Source organism: Sarcophilus harrisii, chromosome 4, assembly GCF_902635505.1.
Source record: "Sarcophilus harrisii chromosome 4, mSarHar1.11, whole genome shotgun sequence".
NCBI classification, from domain to species: domain Eukaryota; kingdom Metazoa; phylum Chordata; class Mammalia; order Dasyuromorphia; family Dasyuridae; genus Sarcophilus; species Sarcophilus harrisii.
In genome coordinates, this window is record NC_045429.1 from 130,981,090 (window position 1) to 130,995,521 (window position 14,432).

The following is a 14,432-nucleotide window of genomic DNA, read 5'->3' on the forward strand; positions in this document are numbered from 1 at the left end:
CCTTTTTCCAAAAGATAAGAAAAAAAATTAAAAGTTTTCAAAAGAAAATCTGCAAACTATCAATACCCAAATGAACTATTGCTCCACATTCAAATTATAACTGTTATAATTATAACAACCAGTGAACTGTTAAAGATGACAAAAGAAAGAAATAATCAGTGTTGGGAAAGCTATTGAAGATGCACACACAAATAAGCTGTTGATCTAATTATGAAGTAGTCCAATCAATTTAAAAAATAATTTGAAATTATGTAAGAAAAGTCAATGAACTGTTACTTTGGTCCAGAGATTTCATAGTTAAGCATATAATCCTCTCTTCCTGCTTCCTATCCCTGCCTGAGGAGGTCAAAGACAAAAAGAAAAAACCAAAATATTAACTGCAATACTTTGTGTGGGAGTTTAAAAAAAAAACTAACTAGAACCAAAGTTGGCATTCATTGTTTGGAAAATAGTAAGCAAACTATGATATAACTCTAATAGAGTATTTGAATTAAAAACTAATGAACATGAGGAATTTAGAGAAACATGGGAAGATTTGAATAAATTGATACACAGTGAAATAAGCAGAATCAAGAAAATTATTTACATAAGGACTAGAACAACATAGATGAAAAGAAGATGGGGAAAAATGCTAAAAACTATACAAATGTAAGGTCTTGACCCATAAGAAAAGGAGAGGAAAATTTCACATTTTCCTTTTTCCTTCAGAGATATGGGAGATTATGGATTCAGAAAGTAGTACATGGTATCAAATGGTTGCTGTGTTAGATCTTTCTGAACTCATTGTCTTGCTGACATTTATATGCAAATGGCATGATAAAACAGAAGACATCAATGAGAGAGAGACAGACAGACAGACAAACAGACACAGACACAGACAGACAGAGACAGAAAAAGACAGACAGAGACAGAGAGATGGACAGACAGAGAGGCAGAGACAGAGAAATAGAGACAGAAACAGATACAGATGGGGGGAGGGAATGAGAGAAAAGGAGAGAGAGAGATTGAGATTGTGGGGAAAAAAAATCAAAGCTACAGAGTTTGCTATCTTATGTACTCCAATTATGAAAGGACATGTATAAAAGAATCATATAATCAAGGACAAATACAGAATACTAGCATAGTCCCATAAAAATAATGCCAGGAGTACTTTCCAAAACAAACTAAGATTGTGGAAAATGCTAAAGACAACCAAAAAAAAAAAAAAAAGAATTTTAGAAAATTGTTTCTATTCTATTCCTTAATCAGACAAGTAAGTTAAAGAAGCCTTTTCTGCTCAAGATAAATAGGAAAGATGGTAAGAGAAGGTCTAGTTGCTTTAAATATTTTTATATCTCTGAGGATAAATGGATTACATCAAAGGGGACTGAAAATACCAGCTAATGTTACTGTGAATCTATTATTTGTTAATTTGGGGAAATTAATTATACAGAGAGAGGTGCAACAAAATTAAAGATGATCAAATTCCCTGATTTTCAAACATAAAATAAATGCACAATAGTTCAGAACCTCTAGGTTGGTGAACTTCAATTCCTGGGAAAATTCTAGAACAAACAATTCGAGATTATAAGTAAACACTTAGAGGAAAGGAGACAGTGATTCTCAGGACCCAGAATTAGTTCACTAAGAATAAATGTTGCCAAACTCTTCTGGTCTCTTTTTTATGTATAGCGTTATTAGAATGGCAGATCAAGAAATATTGTAGGTTATCTTAATTTTAGCACAGTTTTGTGTGCTAAATATAGGCTGAATGAGAATAGCTAAATGAATTTATAAGATAATATTTTTACTAACCAGCACTCATATAACACTTTAAGTTTTACAAAGTACTTTACATATGTTAACTCATCTGATCCTCACAACAACCCTGTGGGACAAATAAAATAGTTATTCTCATTTTATAGATGAGGAAACTGAGGCATATATAAATTGAGTGACTTGCCTTTAAATATCAAAGGAGTTTGTATTTTATTCTGGGGGTAATAGGAAGCTATAGAAGCTTCTTGAGCAAGTGAATTACATGATCAGATTTTGCTTTAGGAATATCAAAATGGCAACTATGTGGGGGATGGCATTCAGAAAGAATAATCTGGACACAGTGGGGCTAATTAGGAGGTCATTGTAACAGTCAAAATCAGAGATGGAAAGGGACTAAAGAAAGCTAGTTATGGTATGAGTGAAAAGAAGGAACCAAATACAGCATCTTATGAAGATAGAATTGACAAGATTCAAAACCTAAATAAATGTGGGGATTAAGTAAGAGTAAATAATTGAGGATAGAGTCAAGGTTTTAAATCTGTCTTGGACCTGTTGAACTGGAGACGTTGAGATATCCTCAAGTTATTCAGAGATATATAACATCTGGTTAACTCCTATATTGAGAAACTTTTTTTGCTAACTAGATGCTAGAAAAAAACAGGTGTTTTTTTTTTCTGTGTTGCTTATCATCCTCTAAATTTCAATGTCCTGAGGAAAAGCTCCTGTCATCTCACCTTAGTTGTGGTTCTGATGACTGAACTGAGTACTTGAAACTTCCTTAGGCATTGTCATTTGTACTAGACAGAACCCATCTGCCATAGCATTGAATGGAATCTTACCAAATAAAATAAGGGGTAACTCATGCCAAATTTCTGTCAGTCTGAAGACAATAAAAGGAGTTATGATTCCACCCACATCACACAAGGAAGAACAGACCATCACTCCAAGGTTCCTGATAAAATGAAAAGAACAAAAAAAGATTAAGCTCTTTAAGTTACCCAAATGTCAAACTTATACTATAGTAAATAAAACATCCACACCTTGGAAAATATATGGAATATATGAAAATTAATAGAAATTTCCACTAAAATAACCTGAAAAGTTGATTTAAAAAATCAACTAATGATCATGGGAAATTACACCAAAATAATGGCAGAGTATTACACAGTTCTGTTATATACTTCATTATGTAGCTTTGGACAACACAATGAATTTTTATAAGTCTCAGTTTCCACATGTGGAAAATGGAAGTAAAAGTAATAATACATATACTACTGAGGCAATAGAAGGTAGCAGAAGGAGGACTGGAACCTACTCTCAATTCCCAACTTTACTATCTGGTATGACTTTGAACAATTTCCTTAATCTCCTGGTCATTCATTACCTTATTCAGTTTTAAAATGAGACAAGAAACTTAGACTAGAAGAATTTCAAGGTTCCTTCCAACTCTGCAACCTATGATCTAAATTCACAGAGATTTGGTAAAGGAAAAACAAGATAGTAGAAGAAAAATATTTCCTAAAGCAAAAAGTACTCTTATTGTTATCATCCTATATTTTTAAAAAGAAGCCTTGTTAAACCTATATATCAACAGACTTTCTTCACAAATGTTCAAGGTCCTTCAGGAGACTATATTCCTTGACTTTTCTCCTTATAAGACCAAGCTCACAGAACCTTTGGATTTTTAAGATTTAAACAAGCCCTTCGGGACCAGTGGCCATGACAATGGAACTGTTTTGCTCTGCTACTTTTAGACGTCTGGTTCAGGTCTGCAAGAGAGACACTGAATGCAAGAGAGAACTTTGTGCTTTAATTTTCACCTTGTAAGTAAGTTTCCAATCAGTTTCCTCCCACTCACAAGCACTTGAGAGAGGGATAGGGAAGAGGCAAAAAATATTAATAATAATAATAATTCACATTCCTATGATACTTTGTAGTTTGTGAAATGATTCTCTCCCAACAATTCTGCAAAGTAACTAATCAAATATTATTATTCCCAATTTATAGCCAAGGAAACTGAAACTCAAAGGGATACAGTAAAAATAATTTTATTAATAATAATAGATAACATTTATCTGGTGCTTAGAGATTTGCAAAGCCCTATAAATATTATCTCATTAGATATGTGCAAAATCAAAGGTCTAGTCAGCTGCAGAATTTGGACTCAACAAGTCCTATTCTATGCTATTACTATCCTAAATGAGATAGGAATTGAAGAGATAAATAGGGAAAAAATTAAAAGCAGAGATAGTTAATCAAATGGTAGAATCACATAGCAGATGTGAACCTAATCAACGTTTTGTTTCGTTCCATTGGGTATAAATGGACTTTCCCCAAACTGACAACCTTACTGATGACAGGATTTTGTTTGTACCTTTCTGGGTCCAAGTTCAAGCTCAGGCATTTGATCAACATGTGACTTTGCAGAAGACATTTAGTCTATCTGCATTTCAGTAATGCCGGGGATGATGTTTGAATAACCTCCCTCACAGGGCAATTCTGGGAATAATTGTATTTTGGCATAAATAATATAATGCATTATGGGCACATTGTAAAGAATGATATATATGCCATCTATTATGCAGTATAGTAATTTGTGTGACAGGTATAAGTCCACTATGGCACATTTTTAATGATGGACATATATTATATACTACAAGACATATATGATCGGAAAAAACAGCAGGCAAAACCTGAACTGAGAACAAGATGTACAGATGAGCAGTGCAAGTATGACTCTCACAGCTGGTTTAAAAAGGAAAATTTTGAGATGGGTTGAATAGCTCTATTTAAAAACAACAACAACAACAAAAACAACAACCTATGGGAGAATATGGATACAAATCATACAGAAGGAGAAGGTATAAACAGCTTGCTCTCTTCATTAGTGGAAGAAATGCTGACATTATGGATCCATTAAACAAGTGCTCCTCAAACTTTTTCCATCCTCAAATACTTTTCTCCCACAAAATTTTTATGTGACCTTGGCTATATAGATACATAAGATAAATATACAAATCAAACATTTATTGATAATAAATCACAATTTTGTGATCCCCCTCATTCAATAATGAGACCCCATGTGGGATCACAACTCAGTTTAAGAAATCGAACATTAAAGTATTAAGTTTATTTATATGTATGCTTTATCTCCTGTTTGTGATTCTAAGATCTCTCAAAATTGGCACTACATTTTCTTCAGTATTACATGTGCCAGGAATGCCTATCATATGCCTTAGAACACAGTAGGTTCTCAAATTTTGTCAAATGAATTCAATTTTGTCCACTGAAACCACAAATGGATCATCCTACATATAGTACTCTATATGTGGATCAGAAAAAAATATATGCACATGTATACACACACACACACACACACACACACACACACACATATATATATATATATATATATATATATAATGGAGAGACAGAGAGAGGGGAGGAGAGAAAGAGAGAATGAGGGAGGGGGAGAAAGAGAGAAAGAGCTCAATATAAGCCATCTGACCCACTTTGGTGAAGTACTTCTAAGTAGAAGTATCTAAGGAGAAATAATTAAATCTGTCTAGCTCACATTAAATCTGACTTACCCACCAATTTCAGTAGCCACACCTAACTTTGTTCAGATTTAGAAAGAGTCACTCACCTGATAAATGTGGGATATAATTCTGCATTCACTAAACAAATCATCTGAAACGCAATAGTAATTCCCATTCTACCAACACATGCCACGGTTACTTTTAACCAGTGTATATCTGGAAAGAAAATACAAAGAAATTGTTTGAAAGATGAGCAAGAACTCTGCCCTTTGTGTTACATTAAGAAACCAGGATCGTCATGTTTTAAGAGTACTTCATAACTGGTTCTGAGAACCTAAGCATCCATGAACTAAAAAAAAAAAAAAAAAAAAAAAAAAAAATGGTCTCTTTGATTAGTCCAAAAATATTTCTCTACTGATTCAAAGCAGCTATAATGGATAGTGTTGGATATAAAATTTGGAAAACCTGAGTTCAAACCTATTTCAAATATTTTGTCAATTATTTACAAGTCTGTGTACTTTGGTAGGAACTACAATTTTGTAGAGACTTTAAGTTAAGTCAAATTTTGGTGTTTTTAAAGGAAACTAGATAGATATCTTATGGGGATAGTAATAGTGCCTATCTCTCTCAAGGCTGTTGTAAAGACCAAATGAGATAATATATGTTAATATTAATAATAAATTGATAAGTATTAGCTATAATTAATTTTCATTATATCTAAATATAATGACAATTAATTATTTATCACAAATTGATTATGTTGAAAACAATAAATGCCATAAATTATTATCAGGACTCAAGTATCATATAACCCTGATTCTATGATCAAACAGAGTATTCATAAGATGTAGAGATGGTACCAGATCTTTATCCTTGACCCCAGCTACACACTGTTGATATAAAACTTGACTCATTCTTCTCAAGGCTTCATTCAAGAGAGAAAATAGGTGTCTAAGGAATTTCTTTACTCTGCCAAATTCAATGCACTCTCACTTCACTTACCTTCTTTCCTCAGCTTTCTCTTCGAGAAGAAATTTAATGGATAAATCAAGGACTTGAGAACTCTTGATTGGGAGTAGACAAAGACTCAAAACAGCAACCCACTATATCTCCTATGCCAGAAATAACATGTTTAAAATCTAGGATCTACAGAGAGATGTTTGTTTTGAAATTCTAGACTATCATCTAGAATATCAAACTCATTGAATCCTTAATACAAATTCAACCCACGCTCTAGAAAAGCAGACAACTTTAGAAGCAGACTCTTTTCTTTTGTTATAGAGTTCTCTGATGTGTAGTAAATTCTAAATCTATACTAATTTGTCACCTAGGACAATAAATGCCATAATGGCAGCATGCATCATCTTAACTAATCTTTCTTTGTCTTTTCCCCAGCACCTAGCACAACACCTCCACAAAGTAAATTCTGAATATTTGATTGCACTATAATTTTCAAAGAGAAAACTACCTTGCCTACAGAAAGATGATACAAGGAAAATTCATTCCTAATTTTTTAAGAGGGCTTTAATCTCATTCCTTTACTTCTACTTGGGTAATCACCATTCTGTGAAACCCTCTGTTTTGCTTCCTCTCTTTGTAGTGTCCTGTAAATAGGAAGTGCTTAATAAGTGCTTACTGAATTGTTTTCTTCGATTTCTATTTGAAAGGGAGAAAAGACGAAAGGAATTAGTAATTTTTCTAAGGGAAGAAAGAGGAATAAGTATTTATAAAATACCTATTACATGCCAGGCACTGAGCTAAGTACTTTGCAAATATCATTTCATTTGATCCTCATAATAACCCTGGGAGGTAGGTGTTGGTATTATTCTCATTTACAGTTGAGAAAACTGAGGCAAATAAGTTAAGTGACTTATTTAGGGTCACACAGCCAGTGAGGATAGATTTGAACTCAGGTTTTTCTGACTCTAGATTCAATGCTCTCTACCACCTAGCTGCCAGAGAAAGGATTGAAAATGAATTGCACCCACCTCCAAGTCTACTTTTTTTTTCTTGGTCTATTGATATGATTACCATAGGGAGCTTTGGTCAGAAAATTCTTCTATACACACAATCACGAATTGCTCTTTAAATTTTGGCATTAAAAAATTGTCACATCACAGAATTGGATCCACATCTTTCTCATTCTAAAGCTAGCTCTCTATTTACCATGCCACAGTGCCTCTCAAGCTCAGGATAAGCAAGATAATCAAGAACCCAAATTTTATGGGGCAGTTTCTAAAATATTATTCACAGAAACTGTGTCAAATGGCCCAGAGTTCTAATAGGTAAAGAGTTCATGAAAACTTAGGAAAATAATAAATTTTATCTTCTTGTTTATTTAAAAGAATTAGAATTGACAAGGAATGTAGAAGGAAGTTTATTTGCTATACTTAAATTGGGGAAGAATTTGCCTGGTTCTGTTTATCTTGGATTACAACAATGAGTAAGATATTAGACTTTACTTTCTCTATTCTAGTTCCAAAAGCTTATCAAAGACATAACATTCCCCAAGTGGACAAATGGGAAAATAATGAAAATGGGCAACTCACCATTGGGGATAAATATCATGATAGAGCAAACTACCCCTGCAATAAAATTGGAGGCAGCTAAAGGATAGCGGCGACCAACGCGATCAATGGTGAAGATGATGATCAGAGCAGCTGGAAACTCAACCAAAGCAGAGTAGAAGAAATCCAGGTAAAGGTTAACAGCTGTGGCCCCCATGTACATAATGACACCTTGATAAAGCACAGAACTTGAAAACCTGAACAAAAAAATGATGCCTCAAGTTACAATTAGACTTCTGGAAAGATGAAGAATTTGCGACCTTTTTTGAGAGAAGGAAAAGGGAATTAGCATTTATGAAGCATCCACTGAACTAAGCATTTTGCAAAAATTACCTCATTTGATCCTCACAACAGTCCTGTGAGGTGGGTGCTATTATTAACCTCATTTTACAGTCAAAGAAACTGAGGATGATAAAGATTACATTTCTTGCCCATGGTCCCACAGCTAGTAAGCATGAGTGGGATATGAACTCAGGAAATCTCAATTCCAGACCCAGTGCTCTATCTACTATAATTTGCTAGTTTTTCTTCCTCACAGAGAAGAGAGAGAAAGTGCTTATAAATATGATTTATGAGAATAATTGGAAAGAAAATTAGCATCAGATATTACTTAGAACATAACAGTAATCAGAGAGGAGATTTAAAAATAATTGTCAGAATTTTTAAAACAATTCTCAATGCTAAAGTTGTTTTCAGGAAGAATATCAAAATAAGATTTTGTGAAATATATCCAGGCTCTCTTTAAGATCAAATGTGCTTTTAAAAGCTGTTTTCTCTTTTATCCTGTAGCATTTGTGTTCATATTTGTGCTAAATAAGATAGCAGTCTCTAGATTATAGCATATGGACTGAGTATAGAAACAGATAAGATACTCTAAGAAACATTAAGGAAATTCACCAAATTATTTTAGAGGAAACTAACTATCGAATTTTTTAAATGTGTTTGGTCCTCATTTATGTATTTTAAAAGTGCTATTTCATTCCTTCATTCTTCTAGCAACTTGGGATTACAGTAAAGTATTCAGACTCTTGACCCACCAACCTTTACTCTCATCTCATAACTAGGTTTGGTTTTTTTTTCCACTTCACTGATAATACTTCTTTTATTCCATTTCTTTTTTTACATTTCTGATTGGTAATATATTGCAGCCAGCTTACCCAGACCATTTGCCCCCCTACACATTACTCTGTGTGTTACTGGACAACTTTTCTACCCAGGAAACAAAATGGGATCAACCCATTTTAAAAGACTGACTTAAAATCTCTAAAATGTCAATACAGAAAAATGCAAGATCATGAAGTTTCTTAAAGTCAGGGTCTTTCATTTGTATTTTCTGGCTTAGCAAAATGGCTGGCGATCTTGAACACCAGACTGATTGTGTCTCGTTTAGGAACTTGAATCTTGACAAGTTGGCTGTTAAAGCTCTTAATAATCTGGCCCAATCCTACCTTTCTAGCCTTCTGACATCTCATTCCTCCATATACTCTGAGATGCAGTAACACTGACCTCCGGCTGTTTCATTAACGTCACTCCATTTCTGGACTCAAGACATTTTCACTATTTGACTCTCAAACCCAGAACACCCTCCCTCTTCATCTCTGCCTCCTGACTTCTCTGGCTTCCTTCAAATTTCAATTAAAATCCCTTCTTCTATAAGGAGACTTTTCCGATCCCCCTTAATTCTAATTTCTTCTTTGTAAATTATCTCTTAGTTTCCTGTACGTATTTTTTTTGTACACAGTTGTTGGCATTTTGTTTCCCATATCAGATTGTGAGCTCCTTATGAACCAGGACTGCCTTTTGCCTTTCTTGGTATCCCCAGTGCTTAGACAACATAGTAGTCGCTTAATAAATCCATATTCATTAATTGATTATATTTATCATTTCTACATAATTGTTTGTGGGTTGCTACCCAAATAGACTGTGAGCTCCTTGAGAACAATGACTAGAATTTTTTGGGGGGAGGTAGAGAATGTTTCTTTGCATTCCTTGTACTTAACACAGCATCTGGCATATAGTACTGGTGCTTAATAAATGCTACTCAACTTAACTTAAGGGGTAGTGATACATGTAGGAAGAAAGGCTAGGGATCTGAGGACAGACATAAAGGAATACAGAAAGGAGAGGGAGAACCCATTGACTTGGATTCAGTTCTCTAAAGGGAAGCCATCACATTTATGAAATCCCTCCAGGGAACAATGTGCATTGAGCAATCAAAAGAGGGCTGAACAGAGGAATTTCTGGATCAAATCAAGAGCTGGAACCAAGGAGCAGGAGCAAAAAAGAGAGTCATGATGTGGAAGATCAAAGACGCACTGACGCTATGAATTCTGTTAATTTTCCCAAGGGAGTGAAGAGTGTAGATTGTTTTTAATTTGCCTCTGAGTATTTTCTACACAGATGTGTGTGTGTGTGTGTGTGTGTGTGTGTGTGTTGTGTGTGTGTGTGTGTGTGTGTGTGTGTGTGTGTGTAACCTACATATTTCACTCACTGACTTATAAGTGTCTTTCTTCTTAGGCACTCCTTACAGAATATATAGAGGAACTCATTACTGTATTATTTGTTAGAATAATTCATACACACAATTCATCAAATCACTATTTAGTTTTCTTTTTCAGTCTGAAACGTCCTAGTCTCCTTAACCAATTGCCAAATAGTCATTCCTTGTCTTTGGGTTGAAAACTTTCAGAACTTTTCCTTACCAGATGTACATCAGAATTAAAGTGTACTGCCTTATCTGTGGGGTTCGGAATAGGTCTCTGAAGGAAGGACTCAGCTTTTCAGTATCATCATCTTCTTCAAGAGAAAGGGTCTAGAAAAGAGATATATCATCAGATTGGGATAGAAGACTTGTCCCAGAAATGACAAGATCATGTGGCAGATGGCTTAGGTGTGGGTCAACTTTCAAACCAGTCTCTGATTGACCCAAGGACCTTTAAATGCTCCAAGTTATCCAACCTGAAATTCCAGTGCAACACACGGCTTCTGTTCAATAGGAAATACCGTTATTGCCTTTGGAAGTTTTAAGGCAAGAATTCAAATGTGAAGCAAATCTATATCTCACACACAGGCTAAAAGTCAATTATAGCTTTATACTCCTAGACTTAATATCTTTTTTCCCCCTATCTCTATTACCTTGAGATTGGAGGCATCCAGGTGGTTCAGTGGATAGAGCCTGCAGTCAAGAAAAGCAAAGATCAAATCTGGCCTTATGAATTTACTAGCTGAGTGACCCTGGCAAGCCTTAATCTAAGGAAATGGCAAACCACTGCAATATCTTTGCCAAGAAAACTCCATGGACAATATGGTCCATGGGTTCATGAAGAGTCATTCATGACTGAGTAACAATTACCTTGAAATTAGCAGGCAGTAGTTTCCCATTCTTTTGGGCAATGTGGTCCATTATCTTTATTGCTTTGGTTTTTTTCTTCTGTGACAACAGCCATCGAGGAGATTCAGGTACACACCTGTAGTTATAATCAATGATTTGAAATCTTGTTCATTAAAATTAAAGGGTAAAAAAAAGGGGGGTGGATGGAAATGGACCTGTGACTTCATTGTTATGGGGAACTACCAATGAAGAGATTCTCTCTACCAAAACAACTCTCTAGCTGCTCTGCAATTTATACTCTTAAATCAAGAGTTTCTTCTCCATCATTTTTTTAGCATGGACCCCTATGGAAGTCTTTGGACCCCTTCTCAGAATAATATTTTTGAATAATTGAAGGAGATGCTAACGTTCATTTAGACAAACTTTATTTAGTGAAAATAAAGGTGTCATTTTTTAAGCCATACAGCTTCACCAATTCCATGAAATTTATCTATGGTAGGTCCTTGCCTCCCAGGTGAAGGGCATTGTCTTAAAAACAACTGTTGTCTTAAAAAACTACTTCAGACATTGAGAATTGCCTGAGTCACACTAATGTCAAAAGCACTCAGTGTTAATAGCCCACATTGTTATTATATAGAATGAACAGTCTGAGATCCTAAGAGAATTCAACTAAGGAAGCCTTTATTAAGGGCTTCCTTTGGGGGAATATACTCAATGATCTAATAGTCTAATGGGGGTGGGGGAAAGGATGACTAGAAGGCAGATAAAATAGGATATAATTTAGAACAGGATGAAAACAAGGGAGACTTCCTCAAGCTAGTTATATCCAATAGGATATTCAATAGGAGTGAAAAAGGAAGAGAATAAATATTTATATATTGCTTACTATGTGCTAAATGTTTTTTTGCAAATATTATCCCCTTGTATCCTCACAACACACCTGTCAGGAAAATGCCAGAATATTTGGGTCTCTAGAACAATGCCTGGAACACTATTTAGAACATCCTTAGAACATAGTAAATGCTTTTAAAACATGTGATCAATTAAATTAAATTAAGAATAAAAAAGAGACCAGATCTTCTGGTCAAGAGACAGTTTGGTATAATACATAGAATTCTAAACATGGAATTAGGAAGACCTGAGTTTTCCATTATCACTTCAGACTATTACTAATTGTATGTCCTCAAAGACAGATAGAAACAGTGACAGAAAGACAGAGACACACAGAGAAATAGACAGAGGAGAGAAAGGAGACAGAGACAGAGAGATAGAGAAAGGGAGAGGGAGAGACAGAGAGAGACAGGGAAAAGATGGAGGGAGGGAAGGAGGGAGATAAAGAGAAGAGAGAAAACAGGGACAGAGAGAGAGGAGATGGAGACAGAGACAGAGAAAGAAAAAACTCACATGGATTAGGTCCAGATCAAAATTGTATCATGCCTTTACATTCTCAGCCTCTCCCCTCCACCCTGAATTATTCAAATAACCTGCAGATGTTAGTTTATTATAATCATTTACCAGCTTTGTCTCAGTCTTAGGCTTCTTGCCAGGAAATATATATTTAAATCCTTTTTTAATCTCTTTCCTTTAATCTTTTATTTAGGGAGAATCTGCTGGACTCAATGGACAGAGCACTAGAACAGGAGTCAGTCTTAGACACTAACTAGCAAGCCACTTAACTCTGTTTGGTTTAGTTTCCTCATCTGAAAAATGAGTGGGAGAGGGAGATGATAAACCACTCCAGAAGCCCTGCCAAGAAAACCCCAAACGGGGTCAAGAAGAGCAAGAAACAATTGAACAACAACAATTTGTATTGCATCCTATATATTTAATAGATAATCCTTGGAGTTTATTCAGCTAGGAAGCAACATGGTCAGAACAGTACTTTAAGAGAATCATTTCGACAGCTGCAGAGATGATGGCTTAGATAGGATAAACTTGAGGAAATCAGATCATACTGGAATCCATTGCACTGGCCCCAGTGAGAGACGCTGGGGACCTAAATGAGGGTTTTGTCTTTGTCTCTTAGTGGTATTTGGCCTATGAATTACTGGCCCCTGATTAGATACAAGGAGTGAGAGGGAGGAGTTAAGGATGGCTCCAAAGATATGAATTAAGGTGAATTAAGGAGAGTTCTTCCCTCAAAAGAAATAGAGACATTCAATAAAGGTATAGGTTTGGGGGAAAAGGATAATGCAGATCCTAAGCCATCCATGTCTGTTTCTCCTGGGTAAGTTGCTCTATTGCCATTGAAAATGAAAAGGAGCAATGTGGTACTTACCAGTAATAGAGCAAAAAGAGGAAAGTTGGGACAGAAACAGTAAGCTGGAGCCATCGCCAATGGGGGATCATGTAAGCAATTCCTGAGAGTATCACAAGGCCAACAGTAAAAACCATCTGGTAGAGAATAGCCACGGTTCTTCTATATCCTGGGCCAACAAATTCTGTGACTAAAATAGAGATTTTTTTTTTTTACTCTTCAGTCATTTCCAGTCATGTCCAACTCTTCCTCACCCCATTTGGGGTTTTCTTGGCAAAGATACTAGACTAGCCTGCCATTTCCTTCTCCAGCTCATTTTACACATGAGGAAACTGAGGCAAACTGGGTTAAGTTACTTGCTCAAGGTCATACTACTAGTAAGTGTATGAGGCCAGATTTGAACTCAAATTTTCTTGGCTGAAATCCCAAAATCTATCTACTATACCATTTCATTGCCTACAAAATAGAGACACCCATGGTCATCAATGCAGATTATAACCAGTAGGAAAATGTTATACCCTCTGCTGTCAGAAACTTAGGGTTCTGGAATCTTTATTTTTATTTTCTCAAAGTAAGATTAATTAGACTACCTCTTTCTAGAACACCTTAGTTTTCTCATGGATAAAATTAAGGCCTTGGATTTGATGGTTTCTAAAATCCTTTCCAGTTCTAAATCAATGATCCTATACAGTCTTGTGATTTAGGGGTTTCATTCTCAATCTTTAAAGGACACTTTATATATAAATATGAAATATTTATCTATTCCTAAGGTTTTAGATATTGGTTGTGGGGTTTTTTATGAGGAGTTTTGTTCCCTTTAATAATGTTCTTTCCCTTTAGCTCCTCCTATATCTCCATTTCAAAAATATTAAGTGTCTGAAACTGGGTTCAAACTGGATTCCCTCTCTTCCATCTTGCAACTGTGCTCAACAGTAGCTCTTTCTCCATGCCTCATCCATAGTAACAAAAATAACTTTTCT

General features: G+C 35.2%; 1 protein-coding gene across 1 annotated transcript in view; it reads right to left on the reverse strand.

Annotated features, from left to right (window-relative positions):
- The window catches only part of LOC100927176 (solute carrier family 22 member 1), a 47,271-nt gene that overhangs the window by 9,903 nt on the left and 22,936 nt on the right, over positions 1–14,432 (reverse strand). The window contains exons 4-9 of the mRNA XM_031937530.1: positions 13,474–13,642; positions 11,217–11,331; positions 10,567–10,676; positions 7,847–8,061; positions 5,405–5,513; positions 2,598–2,710 (exon numbers count right to left, since the gene is read on the reverse strand). Of these exons, the coding sequence (XP_031793390.1) occupies positions 2,598–2,710; positions 5,405–5,513; positions 7,847–8,061; positions 10,567–10,676; positions 11,217–11,331; positions 13,474–13,642 (831 nt within the window). The remainder of the gene's footprint in view (positions 1–2,597; positions 2,711–5,404; positions 5,514–7,846; positions 8,062–10,566; positions 10,677–11,216; positions 11,332–13,473; positions 13,643–14,432) is intronic.